Raw genomic sequence first — 12957 nt, 5'->3', positions numbered from 1 at the left:
AGGAGTCTTAAGCTCTTTGACATGAGGGTCCCCCTCCTCTCTCCGCCCCACCCAAGGACAGCCGCCAGCACTATGAGATGGAATACCGCCACCGAGCCGCCAACCTGGAGAAGTGCATGTCTGAGCTGTGGCGCATGGAGCGCAAGAGGGACAAGAATGCGCGGGAGATGAAGGTGCGAGGAAGGGCTGGGGGCAAAGCCAGGCTCTGGGGGGGACGCCCTGACACCGCCCCTCCCCCAGCTCCCCCGCCCAGCGCCGGCCCAGCTCTACGAGGCCCATTTGCCGCCCCCTCTGCGGTGAGCAAAGCTGGAGGGCTCAGCCAGCCCCTGGCGGGTGGGCGCCACCGACCCTCGGGGGCCACCCTCAGCAGCACTCCCCGTGCTGTCACTTCCTGGCCCTCCCCAGGCTCCCCAGGCCACCCCCCTTCCACGCCACGTCACGGAAGGCCATCAACCATGCTGCTCCTTGATCATGGTAGCACAGTGTAATTCCTGAGCAGCCCTGCCGTCCTCCGCTCCTTCCTGCGCCCAGCAGTGCTCCCTGCCCCCCGTCTAGGGCCAGCCCTCCTCCCCAGTGCTCCCTGCCCCCCGGCTAGGGCCAGCCCTCCTCCCTAATGCTCCCTGCCCCTGGCTAGGGCCAGCCCTCCTCCCTAGTGCTCCCTGACCCCCCCCAGCTAGGGCCAGCACTCCTCCCCAGTGCTCCCTGCCCCCCGCCTAGGGCCAGCCCTCCTCCCTAGTGCTCCCTGCCCCCTGGCTAGGGCTAGCCCTCCTCCGCAGTGCTCCCTGCCCCCGGCGAGGGCCAGCCCTCCTCCCCAGTGCTCCCTGCCCCCCGCCTAGGGCCAGCCCTCCTCCCTAGTGCTCCCTGCCCCCTGGCTAGGGCTAGCCCTCCTCCGCAGTGCTCCCTGCCCCCGGCGAGGGCCAGCCCTCCTCCCCAGTGCTCCCTGCCCCCCGCCTAGGGCCAGCCCTCCTCCCTAGTGCTCCCTGCCCCCTGGCTAGGGCTAGCCCTCCTCCGCAGTGCTCCCTGCCCCCGGCGAGGGCCAGCCCTCCTCCCCAGTGCTCCCTGCCCCCCGCCTAGGGCCAGCCCTCCTCCCTAGTGCTCCCTGCCCCCTGGCTAGGGCTAGCCCTCCTCCGCAGTGCTCCCTGCCCCCGGCGAGGGCCAGCCCTCCTCCCCAGTGCTCCCTGCCCCCCGCCTAGGGCCAGCCCTCCTCCCTAGTGCTCCCTGCCCCCTGGCTAGGGCTAGCCCTCCTCCGCAGTGCTCCCTGCCCCCGGCGAGGGCCAGCCCTCCTCCCCAGTGCTCCCTGCCCCCCGCCTAGGGCCAGCCCTCCTCCCTAGTGCTCCCTGCCCCCTGGCTAGGGCTAGCCCTCCTCCGCAGTGCTCCCTGCCCCCGGCGAGGGCCAGCCCTCCTCCCCAGTGCTCCCTGCCCCCCGCCTAGGGCCAGCCCTCCTCCCTAGTGCTCCCTGCCCCCTGGCTAGGGCTAGCCCTCCTCCGCAGTGCTCCCTGCCCCCGGCGAGGGCCAGCCCTCCTCCCCAGTGCTCCCTGCCCCCCGCCTAGGGCCAGCCCTCCTCCCTAGTGCTCCCTGCCCCCTGGCTAGGGCTAGCCCTCCTCCGCAGTGCTCCCTGCCCCCGGCGAGGGCCAGCCCTCCTCCCCAGTGCTCCCTGCCCCCCGCCTAGGGCCAGCCCTCCTCCCTAGTGCTCCCTGCCCCCTGGCTAGGGCTAGCCCTCCTCCGCAGTGCTCCCTGCCCCCGGCGAGGGCCAGCCCTCCTCCCCAGTGCTCCCTGCCCCCCGCCTAGGGCCAGCCCTCCTCCCTAGTGCTCCCTGCCCCCTGGCTAGGGCTAGCCCTCCTCCGCAGTGCTCCCTGCCCCCGGCGAGGGCCAGCCCTCCTCCCCAGTGCTCCCTGCCCCCCGCCTAGGGCCAGCCCTCCTCCCTAGTGCTCCCTGCCCCCTGGCTAGGGCTAGCCCTCCTCCGCAGTGCTCCCTGCCCCCGGCGAGGGCCAGCCCTCCTCCCCAGTGCTCCCTGCCCCCCGCCTAGGGCCAGCCCTCCTCCCTAGTGCTCCCTGCCCCCTGGCTAGGGCTAGCCCTCCTCCGCAGTGCTCCCTGCCCCCGGCGAGGGCCAGCCCTCCTCCCCAGTGCTCCCTGCCCCCCGCCTAGGGCCAGCCCTCCTCCCTAGTGCTCCCTGCCCCCTGGCTAGGGCTAGCCCTCCTCCGCAGTGCTCCCTGCCCCCGGCGAGGGCCAGCCCTCCTCCCCAGTGCTCCCTGCCCCCCGCCTAGGGCCAGCCCTCCTCCCTAGTGCTCCCTGCCCCCTGGCTAGGGCTAGCCCTCCTCCGCAGTGCTCCCTGCCCCCGGCGAGGGCCAGCCCTCCTCCCCAGTGCTCCCTGCCCCCCGCCTAGGGCCAGCCCTCCTCCCTAGTGCTCCCTGCCCCCTGGCTAGGGCTAGCCCTCCTCCGCAGTGCTCCCTGCCCCCGGCGAGGGCCAGCCCTCCTCCCCAGTGCTCCCTGCCCCCCGCCTAGGGCCAGCCCTCCTCCCTAGTGCTCCCTGCCCCCTGGCTAGGGCTAGCCCTCCTCCGCAGTGCTCCCTGCCCCCGGCGAGGGCCAGCCCTCCTCCCCAGTGCTCCCTGCCCCCCGCCTAGGGCCAGCCCTCCTCCCTAGTGCTCCCTGCCCCCTGGCTAGGGCTAGCCCTCCTCCGCAGTGCTCCCTGCCCCCGGCGAGGGCCAGCCCTCCTCCCCAGTGCTCCCTGCCCCCCGCCTAGGGCCAGCCCTCCTCCCTAGTGCTCCCTGCCCCCTGGCTAGGGCTAGCCCTCCTCCGCAGTGCTCCCTGCCCCCGGCGAGGGCCAGCCCTCCTCCCCAGTGCTCCCTGCCCCCCGCCTAGGGCCAGCCCTCCTCCCTAGTGCTCCCTGCCCCCTGGCTAGGGCTAGCCCTCCTCCGCAGTGCTCCCTGCCCCCGGCGAGGGCCAGCCCTCCTCCCCAGTGCTCCCTGCCCCCCGCCTAGGGCCAGCCCTCCTCCCTAGTGCTCCCTGCCCCCTGGCTAGGGCTAGCCCTCCTCCGCAGTGCTCCCTGCCCCCGGCGAGGGCCAGCCCTCCTCCCCAGTGCTCCCTGCCCCCCGCCTAGGGCCAGCCCTCCTCCCTAGTGCTCCCTGCCCCCTGGCTAGGGCTAGCCCTCCTCCGCAGTGCTCCCTGCCCCCGGCGAGGGCCAGCCCTCCTCCGCAGTGCTCCCTGCCCCCTGGCTAGGGCTAGCCCTCCTCCGCAGTGCTCCCTGCCCCCCGTCTAGGGCCAGCCCTCCTCCCCAGTGCTCCCTGCCCCCTCCTGGCCTCTGCCTCCAAAACCAGACCTCTATCTCCTTTCCCATCTCCTCTTCTGTCTCCTTTATCATTTAAAAAAAATGTTTATTTATTTATTTTTCGAGAGAGATACAGAGCAAGCAGGGGAGGGGGCAGAGAGAGAGGGAGAGAGAAAGTCATAAGCAGGCTCCACAAAGTCAGCACGAAGTCCGACTCAGGCTTGATCCCATGACCCTGGGATCATGACCCGAGGGGAAATCAAGAGTCGGACGCTCAACCAACTGAGCCACCCAGGCGCCCCCTTCTTCTGGCTCCTTTAATAAGCTCTTACTTACCCCTCCTCTGCCCAATCTCCCCTCCCAAGGAGGGGCTTATTAATCCACTCCTTCACATTTTCTTTTTCTTTTTTTTTTTTTTTTAATGTTTTATTTATTTCTAGGAGAGAGAGAGAGACAGCGTGAGCAGGGGAGGGTCAGAGAGAGAGGGAGTCACAGACTGAAACAGGCTCCAGGCTCTGAGCTGGCAGTCAGCACAGGGCCCGACGGGGCTCGAACCCACGAACCGCGAGATCATGACCTAAGCGAAAGTCGGACGCTTAACCGACTAAGCCACCCAGGCGCCCCTCCTTCACATTTTCTTAAACTAGCCTCCCGGGGCCCCACTCTGTGCTTGGCCCCGTGCCTGGGGCTGGGGGAAGAGGCCAGGCCGGGCGGACCCAGAGCCCATGAGGGTCAGGATGCCCATTAGAGGTGGGCCTAGGGGCTAGGATGGGCTGGGTGCTCAGGGGAGGACCTCCAGGAGGAGATGGTTCGGGAAGGACAGGGGGGCTTCAGACCGCTGGCACATGTGGAAGGCGGGATGACACACGCACTTGCTGCCCCCAGCTAGAACCCGCTTCTTCCCCAGGAGAGCGTGAACCGGCTGCACGCACAGATGCAGGCCTTCATGTCCGAGAGCCAGCGGGCGGCTGAGCTGGAAGAGAAGCGGCGCTATCGATTCCTGGCCGAGAAGCACCTGCTGCTTTCCAACACCTTCCTGCAGTTTTTTGGCCGGGTGAGCTGGGGCCGGGGCACGGCGACCGCAGCCTTCCTCGGGTCTGTGCTCTCGTGAGCTGGCTACGCACAGAGGCTGCCCCCACTTTACCCGCTTCCCTCTTTCCTTCCTCTCTGTAAATATTTATTTTCTTTGTTTACTCTCCCCATCTGTTTCTATGTTTATTTGTGTCATCAGATATTCATTCCTTGATTCATTCACTCATGACTTTGCTTATTCTCACGCTCATTCACCAAGTCATGCCTTTCTTCATTCATGTATGAACCATTTACTTTTTCATTCCTGCTTGGGGACACTATTTGCAAATTCATTCATTCATAGGTTTATTTCGTTATTGCCTATTAATTGTGTCGTATTATTTAAAATCCTCTGTGCTTTTGCTCTGTTCTGTCTGCTGGACCAGTCGGAGTCTTTTGTTTTTCATTGGATTTCTTAAAAAAATTTTTTTATTTAATTTTTTAAAATGTTTATTCTTGAGAGAGAGAGAGAGAGCATGAGTGAGGGAGGGGCAGAGAGAGAGAGGGAGACAGAATCCGAAGCAGACTCCAGGCTCCAAGCTGTCAGCACAGAGCCCAAAGTGGGGCTTGAACTCACAGACTGTGAGATCATGACCTGAGCTGAGGTCGGATGCTCAGCTGACGGAGCCTCCCAGGCTCCCCTTTCATTGGATTTCTAATCGATTTTGCTTTCCATATTTCGCTGCCATGTTGGTTAGTGCTGTTGGGTTTATGACTGTCTTATCTTCTCTGTAAATATTACCACTTATGTATTTAAGGTCCCTCATAATCCAGTCTGATGCTTTTCATTTCACTTTGAGATTAAATTACCCTCCTTTCTCTCCTGTTATCTCTTTGTTTTAAGTGTGCTTTCTGTTACCAACATATAGCTCAGTTTTGATTTTTGACCAGTCTGACAGTCTATGTCTTCTAATTGAAGAATTCACTTGATTCCCGTTTAACCCAACAACTGATATACCTGTTTTGTTCTTTCTGTATAACTTGAGTTCAATGCATTTCTTGCTTTTTTGTTTCCTCTTGGCTTGTTCGTGCCTCTTTGGTTGTGTTAGTATACATTCCCTTTCCCCTTTATTAAATTGTAAGTCTTACTATTCTTTTCACCTCTACTCATGATGACCTCACCATGTGACCCTCATGATAATATATATTCATCTATTATCATTTCCACAATATACTCACACCCCCCAACACTACTCTGTCTATTGCACACCCTCCCCAGCCCTTAAGATAAGGGCTCGGGAAGAATTTTCCTGCCCTCCCTGGCACTCTAAAATGGGGCCTTACTCCTTCCCCCATCAGCCCCTACCTCCGGCTCTTGGCTTTGCCAAAAAACTTCCAACCTTTTAGTTCCAGGCTCTCACTAGTCATCTCTTTGCATCATGATCCTTCTGTTTCAAGAAACTTTACTTAGAGGGGCGCCTGGGTGGCTCAGTCGGTTAAGCGTCCAACTTCGGCTCAAGTCATGATCTCACAGCTCGTGGGTTTGAGCCCCACGTCGGGCTCTGTGCCAACAGCTCGGAGCTTGGATCCTGCTTCCAATTCTGTGTCTCCCTCTCTGTATGCCCCTCCATCGCTCACGCTCTATCTCTCTCACTCCTTCAAAAATAAATAAATACATAAATAAACATTAAAAAATTAAAATTAAAAAAAGAAACTTTACCTAGGTTACACATATTACCACTGCCCAGTGCGTGGTCACCACACACTCGTGTTTTACCACACATATGATCAGATACACTGCTCACTTCTGTTTTCACTCCTTTCCATTCCCACCGTCTTGAGGTTTTGGGCCTGATTCCCTGGGTATTTTCTGCAGATGACCATCTGAATCCTTGCCTATCTGCAAATGTCTCACTTTTGCCCTAACTGCTGAGTGGCACATTAGCTGGTCGAAGGACTCCAGGGCCACGGGCTTTTTCTCTTGTGGTCCGAGACGATGGTCTTCCGTTTCCTAGGGCCCTGTGTTGTGGGTGCGAAGTCAGGTGCTGGTCTGTCTCCTTGCCCTCGTACGTAACTGGCTCTTTCTCTGGTCGCTTGGAGCCTTTCTTGGTGCCCTTGGGACTGGGGAATTGTCTGGCTACCCACAGATGAGCGCCCATCAGTGCCCTTCCCTCTGCAGGCTCAGGTCTGTATTCGAGTCAGGGGAGCGATGTGCTCGTCTGTTTCTTTAACTGTTATCTCTCTGCCATCATTCCTTTTCCTCCTTCCGGAACTCTGCATCTACAACCTCCTCCCTCCCCATGTCTGTTTCATTTCTGCTTGTTCTGTGTTTTGAGATATTTCTCCCCCTTGACTCGTTAGGCAACTATGTTCTCAATAGGACTATTTTCTCTTTTAGTGCTTCTGTTCAATTTTATTTTTTTTTTAAGTTTATTTATTTATTGGGGGGAAGGAGAGAATGAGCAGGAGAGGGGCAGAGAGAGGAGGAGAGAAAGAAAATTCCAAGCAGGCTCCATGCTCTGAGCTGAGCCTGACGCGGGGCTGGATCTCACAACCGTGAGTCAGACCCTTAACTGACTGAGCTCCCCTGGGCGCCCCAGTTCATCTGTTCAATTTTACGTCTTGTAAGCATGCTTTGTCTAGGTAAGAAGGTCTGTGTTATGTAGCACAGGCTCCGATCAAGATCTTATTAGGCTTGTCACTCCTTCTTTCTGCTGCCTGGATGGTCTGCCGGGTCCTCCTCCCTGACCACTGGGTCCTCTTAGGTCCCTTGTTTCTTTCCTTTGCCTCCTCATTCTGACTTAGTTCTTCCTGCAGCAAGCATCAGCTCTCACCCGGCCTCAGGAATAGAGATTGATGTAGCCTACTCATGTGGGGAACCACTGCAGACAGGGCTGCCAGGAAAGGTCGTGCAGGTTGTGCACTGCACAAGGGTACCTGGTTGAGAGCCAGAGCTATGCTCTACCCTCAAAGCTCAACACACTCACACAGACTGTTTTCCTGGAGGAAGGAGCACTTTTTTCTTTGCATAACGAGGCCATCCTCTCACCAAATGTGTGCCTGCCCGACTGTCCATCTAGAGGGGACACGTCTCTAAATTCTAAGGAGTTAGCCTATGGGCTGGCAGCAGCCCGAGGCTATGGAGCCCTGGGACTCAGGAAAGCCAGTAGCAACTCCCAGGCCACACTCAGAAGGGACACTCACCACTGCCCTCCCCAGGTACCTCTGTGAGCAGTATTGCCTGGACCGCTCTTGCCCAACATCTCCATTATGGGTCTCAGGCCCCTGCTAGCCCAGCACTGGTCGAAATTCTGCCCTACTGTCTTCTGTAGGTCCAACCGGGGCTGAACCCTCACAGCTACTACCCACCTGGCATGTGGCCTTGTCTACCTGCCTGGTCTGGTCTAGCTTTGGCCCCTCCAGAGGGGGCCTGGTGGGATGTACTGAAGGACGTGCCAAGGACACCTGGACATGACATTTCCGCCATGCCTTCACACTGATGGCCTTGTCTCTGCATTTTCCAATACCATTTGTTCTTTCATTCACGTATTTATTTATTTTTTTAAGTGGGGAAGGGCAGAAAGAGAGAGAGGGAGTGAGAGAGCATCCCAAGAAGGCTCCGCACCACCAGTTCGAGCCTGATACGGGGCTCGAACTCACCAACTGCAAGATCATGACCTGAGCCGAAGTCAGACGCTTAACCGACTGAGCCACCCAGGTGCCCCTCATTCACGTATTTCATAAATATTTTTAAAGCTCCGCTGTCATGTCAGGCTCTGACTCTATTTTATATCTGAGACGGAGTGCGTCCCTGACCTGCTCAGCTTCTCTTTCCTGATGCCACATACAGGGCTCTTCCTCCCTCACCCCCCGCCCCACCTCCCGCTCCAGCTTCATCACTCTGTCCAGTGCTTTCTGTTTCTTTGCATCCTTATTTAGTTTCTATTTCTCTTTCTTTGTATTCTTGTTCAGATTCCCAGCCTCTGTGTTCTGGCTGCAAACCCAGCAAGTGATTTCACTTCTCTGAGTCCCATTTCTTCTCTGGCAAAAGAGGGATAAAATCTCCACCTCACAAGGTTGATGTCCTGATGGAGCCTCATACGAAGGAGCCCAGTGAATTAGGTTCTCCCGCCCCTGCTCTCTCCCCTCCAAAGATGAAAACGAAAGCTCCCCTTCTGGGAGATAGCAGACTCCTGCCTAATCCTCAGCCAAGCCCCTTCCCAAGTCTCTGAGCCCAGGGACCCCCTGGTGCTGAGCAGAGGGGAAGACACTGTCACCGCAGCCAGCTCCCAGCTCAGGGCTCAGCATTCTCTCCCTGACCCTCCTCTCTCCCATGGACTGATACTCCATGAAGGAACTGTTTAATCTTCTTTTAAACGGTTTTATTGAGATCGAATCCACATGGCCTGCAATCCATCCATCTAGAGTGTACAGTTCAGTGGCATCTTGTATATTCACAGGGTTGTGTATCCATTGCCACGATCAAGTTCAGAACCTGTGCATTACCCCTTAATGGCCATTCNCTACCACACCCCCCCACCCCCCAGCTCCAGACAACCACAGATCTACATTCTATCTCTATAGATTTGAAGTTAATTTATGTATTTTGTGAGAGAAAGAGAGAAAGAAAGAGAGAGAGAAAAAACGCAAAAGGGAAGGGCAGAGAAAGAGGGAATGAGAGAATCCCAAGCAGGCTTCACGCTGTCAGCATGGAGCCCAACATGGGGCTCGAACTCACAAACCATGAGCTCATGACCTGAGCCAAAATCAAGAGTCAGACACTCAGCCTACTGAGCCCTAGTACATCATCCTGTTTTATCACCAAATAACATTTCATGGTCTAGATAGACCACATTTTACTTATCCATTCATCAGTTGATGGATATCTGGGTTGTTTCGACTTTACGGCTCTGATAAATAATGCCACCGTGGATATATGTGAACGTTTTTGTGTGGGCGAGTTCTCGTTCCTCCTGGCAATAGGGGATGGATTTGCTAAGCATAGGGTAACTCTACGTTGAACTGTTCTGGGAGCTTCCAGACTGTTTTCCCAAAATGGCTGCACCATGTTACCGTCCCACCAACAGTATATGAGATCACCAATGCCTCCACATCCTTTCCATCACTTATTATTGTCCGTCGCTCTGATGATAGCCATTCTAGTGGATGTGAAGTGGTGTCGCATTATATTTTGATTTGCATTTCCCTGATGGCTAGTGATGTTGAATATCTCTCGCTGTGCTTATTGGCCATCTATGTGCGCTCTTTGGAAGGAAACTCCTTTCTTCCTCTGTCCTGAACAGTCAACCTCCAACATTAAGAAGAGGGCTGACCCCTCCCCTGGCTGCCTCCTGCTGAGTGATCACCCCTCAGGAAGGCGCCGGGGGTTGAATGAGCCAGACGTCCCCTAGATATGGGGGTTGGGGGGGGACAGGTATCGTGTTGTTATGACCCAGCCGGACTTTAGGACACACGAGATCTAACTCCCTAAGACAGTCAAACGCACATGTTCACTTGTCACTATATCTATAAATAGAATGCACAAGATTTGGAATAATGTTGAAAGAAACGATGAAGGCCTGAGTTTGGCAAGCGGTTATTCTCAGCTTATTCTCCCATAACCAGCCCGGCTGAGTCTGCGTCTGGCCAATAACCTCCCTCGCCCTCAGCTTCTCTGGGCTTTATTGCAGTTGCGCGAGTGTGCCTCCAGGATTAGCTCCTAGGAATGGAATGGAATGGAATGGAATGAAATGGAATGGAATGGAATGGAACGGAATTGGCAAGCCCAAGGATGCAGGCATTCATTGTGCCAGTTCACGCTTCTGCTGGCAAAATAGGAAAGTCCCTCTTCCTTGACAGCAGCGTGAGAGCAAACTTTTCCCTCCTTGCCCATGAGCAAGGTAAAAATGGTCTCTCCGCATGGCTTTGTTTCATCCTTGTCTTCTAAGTCAGATTGATATCTTTTCATGTTCCAGAGCCATTGGATGCCCTGGATATTCCCTGGGATAATCAGCATCTTTTCCTCCATTTTGCTTGTTAGTTTCTAGGAGCTCTTTATATGTTACTGAAATTAGAGCTCTCTTGGAGATGAGATGCGCATATTTTCCCAGTGTGTCATTTAGCAGTTGACTTCGCTTATTGTGGGTTTTGCCATGTTTAAAAAATCACTTTTACTTAATCAAATGCATTGGTATTTTCTAGTACACGGGGGTCTGTATCATACTTAGAATGGCTCTTCCACTCCATACATGTTTTAAAAATTCTCCCACAGTCACTTTATGGTTTTGAAAGCCCGTGCGGGGTTTCTTCCCAACCACTGGCTACACTGCCTGGAGGCAGGGTTGAGGAAAGCCCTTAAACTTCTGTGCTGTCCGGGCTGGGACTCAGTGCTGCGACCTTTACTCCCAGAATGCCCTAGTACCGTGGCAGGTGCTTTCCAGGGAGTGTTCTCCAGCTGGACAAGAACCTGTTCTAAAAGACGGTCTGCAGAACCCAACGTCCTTCCTTTGCATGCTACTTCTGAAACAGAACGGAGTTTTGGTCTGTGGGCCGTTTTGCAAATTGGGTATGCAAGGCCACAGAGGGCGTGTCCACCCAGTGACCTAGTGACCACTCGCTTCCATGATGGAATTCCTGCTGTTTTGCTGCCCGAGAGCCCTCTGAGGTTTTCAGCAGCGAGGCCAGACTGAAGGGAGGAATCGTGGACAGGTGCCATCCCAGGAAGCTTCCTCAGGATGGACTAGTACAGCCCCCCTCCCCACTCCAGGCTCACTGGATGTGAGACCTAGAGCCAGTCATGAACAGCTCTGACCCTTAGCATCTTCTTCTACAAAATGGTGCCAACAAGGGCATCTACTTCCCAGGGCTATTGTGAGAATCAGATATGACAGTACGGGTAAAGCTTGAACCCTGGCCTGGCCCAGAGTAAATGCCCAACAAAGGGAAGCTTTTGTCATTCCTAAGGTGACCGTCTTGAGCGTGGTCTGGGGGCAGGGGGATGTTTGCCTAGAAGAAGGAGAGAGACCTTTATAGCCGAAGAGAGCACAGTGTTTTGATCATACCTGGGATTTAATTTATAGAAGTGACAGCACAGAGAGGTCAAAGACGTTTCAGTACACATCACAGTTCCCAAGAGGAGGGGTCATGGCGAGTCACGCGGGGCCACAAGGGGAAGCATCAGGAGCTGGGCAAGAGGCAGAAGGAACAAGGGGAAAGCATGGGCTCGAACCTTTATTACAGTTTCCAAGGGAGGGAATGGGCGAGGCCGAGTGGGTAAGTTTTAGCAAATTTCGGATTGGGATGGTTTGAATGATTTCATTGGGCTCGGGGCTAGAGGGGTTGCGTCTAGGGGTGATTTGGGGCAGGGGGAAATATTAGCTTGGTGTGTGTTAGGTAAGGGAGGTGGTTAGGGATGTGGGGTTCGGACTGGCCGTTTTGCACACTAGCTTACAGGCAAGTGCTTACTATCTCTAGGAATTATCAGAGCCCTGGGAGGGAGAATCTGTGCCGGATTAACAAAGCCCCAGGATGTCAACACAGAAAAAAAATTTTAAATGATTAATGTACCCAGGTGGTCTAACATTTAAAGCCCTCTCCCCCCAAGTTGTTATGAATCGTGTGCTCAGCTGCCTAGTTTCCTGTCCTTGAAAGTATTCAGTTAGATGCCTTATGTACCAGGGACACTACGACTGCTTCTGTAGGCTAGAAGGACTAGACTGGAAAAACTGGATTTGAAGGGCCTCTTTTAGGAAACTACTCTAACTGGCTTACCCAGGAGAGGTATTTATCCCTTTAGGTACTGGGAAGTTCAAGGGCTTCCGGTATAGCTGGATGTAGGCGCACACAGGTCATCAGAAATTTGCCATTTCCCCTTAGTTGTAGTTTCCTGTGTTGGTTTCACTCTGTTTCACGAGCCCCCGTGAAGTAAAAGAATAGCTATTTCCAGATTGTTCCCGGATAAGTACTGGGACTGGGTTCTCTGGTCACAGGTTTTGGGGGAGTGCCATGCCTGCGTCCATCCATGTGGCCTGGAAGACGAAGCAAAGCGGGACGGTCAGGCCAGGGTTCTACCCCTCCTGCTGCATCGGGCAGTGGGAGAGCCCGGCCAAAGCACAGAGCCTGGGTGCAGAGGCAGGAGCTTCTCGGGAAAGACCCTGGGGGACAAAAGAGGGGGTGCATTGGGGGTCCACGGCGATCTCTGGCTCCCTCCAGCTTGATCATGCCGTCATCCTCAGCTTGCAGGGCCCGAGTTCCCAAGGTCTAGGGTGTCGCTTTGGAGTCCCCAGCTCAGACCTGCCTGACCCCTGTGTCCCCACGCGCCCAGGCCCGGGGCATGCTCCAGAACCGCGTGCTGCTGTGGAAGGAGCAGTCGGAGGCCAGCCGCAGCCCGTCGCGCGCCCACTCCCCCGGGCTGCTGGGCCCNCGCCCACCCGCCTGGACATGGTGAGGCCCTGGGCGCCCCTGCCGCTGTTCGCGCCCCCGCTGGTCCCCGCACCCTCCATGGCGCCCTGGGGCCCGAGGCCGTCCCCATGGAGCCGCCTGCCACCCAGGCTCCCCGTCTACGCAGCGCCTCTGGGCCCGCCTTTCCGCCCCGGCGCGGCCTCGGCGCCCCCGTGGTGGCTGGGCCGCCCCCAGAACCCCTACGCCGACGTCTGGGACTGGGGGTGGGGGCTGGACTAGGG

The 12957-nt window shown here is 56.4% G+C and overlaps 1 protein-coding gene across 1 annotated transcript in view; it reads left to right on the top strand.

Moving 5' to 3' along the window:
- BAIAP2L2 (BAR/IMD domain containing adaptor protein 2 like 2) overlaps positions 1-12957 on the top strand; it is a 32352-nt gene that overhangs the window by 15149 nt on the left and 4246 nt on the right. The window contains exons 6-9 of the mRNA XM_077761976.1: positions 57-173; positions 4173-4319; positions 12600-12718; positions 12826-12939. Of these exons, the coding sequence (XP_077618102.1) occupies positions 57-173; positions 4173-4319; positions 12600-12718; positions 12826-12939 (497 nt within the window). The remainder of the gene's footprint in view (positions 1-56; positions 174-4172; positions 4320-12599; positions 12719-12825; positions 12940-12957) is intronic.

This window comes from Crocuta crocuta, unplaced genomic scaffold, assembly GCF_008692635.1.
Source record: "Crocuta crocuta isolate KB4526 unplaced genomic scaffold, BGI_CrCroc_1.0 scaffold193, whole genome shotgun sequence".
NCBI lineage: Eukaryota > Metazoa > Chordata > Mammalia > Carnivora > Hyaenidae > Crocuta > Crocuta crocuta.
The sequence above is the reverse complement of the archived record's forward strand: the minus strand, read 5'-3'. Positions and strand labels throughout refer to the sequence as shown.